Genomic DNA, 2,858 nt, shown 5'->3' with positions numbered 1-2,858 from the left:
TAAATTAATTAGAAAAAGGAGACTTGGTCTTACTTTAGAAAATTTTCAATTATGGGAGTATTTAACCATCTCATTTTCAAAAACTGATCAACATCTTCGGGTGTAATGTTTATCGGATCTTCTCCATTTTCTTCAAACGTAAAGACATCACCTTTTTTATTAGGGAGCCTCTTTTTGAGCAAGAAACTTAAACCTGCACAATGCTCACTTAAATTTATGTCATCAACAAGTACTTGCCGGTTTTCTTCACGGGAGTCACGGACCCTTTACTTTCAACCTTTTCTGAGTCATGTACTTTTTCTTTTGGTGTCATCTTATGGCTTTTTAACTTCTCCAATGATATAGGATCCTAGTCAAAGACATATATAAATGATTGATATACTGCAGTTAAATTACAAGAAAATATAGCTTCCATTAAACCTCAAAAGAAATACCTGCCCTAATGTCACAAGGTCCTTTGGCCATTGAACAAAGTGCCCCCTGGATTTCCTATATTATCATGTTCATCACATGACACATGAAGTGGAGTACGTTGATATTCAGGTACAACATCATCAATTGATACTCTAACATTGAGAGATGCCATCGGAATATTATGAATCATATTAACACCCTGACTATTTGACGGGAATACAGTCCCCCTTGCCACAACAACTCTTCCTTTCTCTACGTGTATCACCCAAAGACAACAAAGTGTTGGATTCTGCATTAAGTTCGAGCCAAAGATATTACTCACAATCCATATACATATTTATATATATGCAGGTTAGAGTGAGTTACCAATTCAGGATACCATTTTCATTTACCATCCGTACAACCATACATGTGTTTCACGAATTGTTACAAAGTAAACTAGCTTACCATCATTATCTGCCTAAGTATTCATATATGGAGTAATAACTATTATACAAATAGGAGTCAAAGCAAAGCTTTTACAGGCTAACGTATTGTATCCTAAACAAATGCATCAGTTAAACTATGAAATATACAGCAGCCTTAAATCTGATATTTACCCTGACTATTAAGGTGTAACCAGAACAATGTTCTACTTCAAAAGGCTAGAATACTTCATGATTGCTATTTAACAAATAACTGAGGATGAACTTTTAAATCAAATCTTAACATTTGTCCACATATATACAAGTTTATATATAACAGCTAAGAACCCTTTAGGCTAGTCATACATGAGGAATTGATGATTGAATAGCATATTCATCTAGAGGTATACCAATAATATGTCAGTGGGGCAAGAAAGGTAGTGAAAAAACAATAGTTTTATGTTATATACCTTGACATTTGTGAAATGATCTTCCCGATATACCGACTGGCAACTGCTTCGAACATTTTCATTGTTCGGTGTACCAACATCATTTACAAAATGATCATCAGGGATTTTCACACCCATCTGGTTCAACTGATTAAATATACTTTCTAGCTTTGAATTCACCACTTCATTCATCCTCACCATTTCATTCATCCTCTCCTCGCACTCCTTTTGAACTTTCTTAGTGATTTCTTGTGTAATCGTGGCCAACTCATCCACCGAAACAACACCACTATGTTTGGTTTTTCCCGATCCAAATACATCCTTAAATTTGGCTCCACCACCGACCCCTCTGACACGTCCTCCATGCTCTTTACTGCCAAGTGCACGGGTCAATACGTCATCGTGGCCTTTTGGAGTCCATGACCCATCTGATACTTGCCTCTGCAACTCCTCCTGTTTATAACATAAAGAAATATTAACAGCCTTGATAAATTCACACTATAACATATTAATGTACTTATTCTCTGATTGCTAATCATGTATTGGTTTCATCTCTTAGTATTTAAACAGAAGGTGGACAGTGAGATGGCATATGCATGTTTAGACAGTTTGGCTACTTTCTTTGATATACATAAATATACATAAATAAGGTGCAAAATTGTCATGCTGATCATTTACTTTAATCACTCCATGTATCAGATTCACTGGTCTTAATATCAGATTAGACAGTATGCTTAATGTAGTATAATTTCAGCCCTCATCCACACAATTAACGAAGATGTAAAAGAAAGAAAGTCAGTTATGTTTTTACCATTTTCTCAAACACCTCCTTTGTCTTGTCATTTGGAATGTAATAACCTCCATCCTTCTTTGGTTTGAACGTGCTCTCACCCGATCATAACTACGCCCGGTACGCTCGTTCGGTAAATTTGACGGGTTAACTGATTCGGAATCAGTAAAAGATTTGATGGGGTCATCAACAGACCACTTAGTCCTCTTTGCCGCATATCCAACTGGCCCTAGGTAATGTACATGTTCATTACATTTTTTACTTTCATTTGCTTTTTCACTCTTTCGCTATTTGATAAAAAACCAGTAGTAAGTTATATTTGAAACTGAACACCGTCTAACAGAAAATAGCAGAACTCGACAAAATAAATGACTTTACATAATTCTTAGAAAGGTAATTTTTTACCTTAAATTCTTCAGTTTCACATTTTCCTGTGAATAATTTCCACTGCTCCTCGGTGATGTATATATATTTTTCACATGCATCCTTGCCTTCGCGCAAGAATTTCTTAGTCAATTTAGCCTTGAAATCCCTCCACTGCTTTCCTGCTCTTTCTAGCACATTCTTTTTACGCGAATCATCCAACTTCCAACGACTCTGAAAATAATTATAAAAATTTATGAATGATACGAGGGAACAGAAGCTTTATTTCTAATTGTTTCCGCACATTGCACTACACTCGCTACACATTTTATTATCAAATAAGTAAATATAGTTCCTTGAGCAAAACAACCAAAATTCTGTCACATAATGGACTCGTCAACAAGAGTGCAAGAGTGATATTTCGTTAAAGATACTTGA

At 35.4% G+C, this 2,858-nt stretch overlaps 1 protein-coding gene across 1 annotated transcript; it reads right to left on the bottom strand.

Moving 5' to 3' along the window:
• Positions 1 to 445: 445 nt before the first annotated feature.
• Positions 446 to 2,128, bottom strand: LOC135150130 (uncharacterized). The gene is made up of 3 exons (XM_064086278.1): positions 2,079 to 2,128; positions 1,289 to 1,720; positions 446 to 703 (listed from the first exon to the last, which is right to left on the bottom strand). The coding sequence occupies exons 1-3, from the start codon at positions 2,079 to 2,081 to the stop codon at positions 446 to 448; spliced, it is 693 nt and encodes a 230-aa protein (XP_063942348.1). The 5' UTR covers positions 2,082 to 2,128.
• Positions 2,129 to 2,858: the final 730 nt, after the last annotated feature.

Source organism: Daucus carota, chromosome 2, assembly GCF_001625215.2.
Source record: "Daucus carota subsp. sativus chromosome 2, DH1 v3.0, whole genome shotgun sequence".
In the NCBI taxonomy this organism is placed as follows: domain Eukaryota; kingdom Viridiplantae; phylum Streptophyta; class Magnoliopsida; order Apiales; family Apiaceae; genus Daucus; species Daucus carota.
This window is presented reverse-complemented; position numbering and strand designations above follow the sequence as displayed.

What these genes read in the sequence shown, in the direction of transcription:
- LOC135150130 (XM_064086278.1), bottom strand. An exon ending in ATCATTTCACAAATGTCAAG is followed by an intron (nt 704 to 1,288) that starts GTATATAACATA and finishes AACTTAATGCAG; the next exon opens with AATCCAACACTTTGTTGTCT.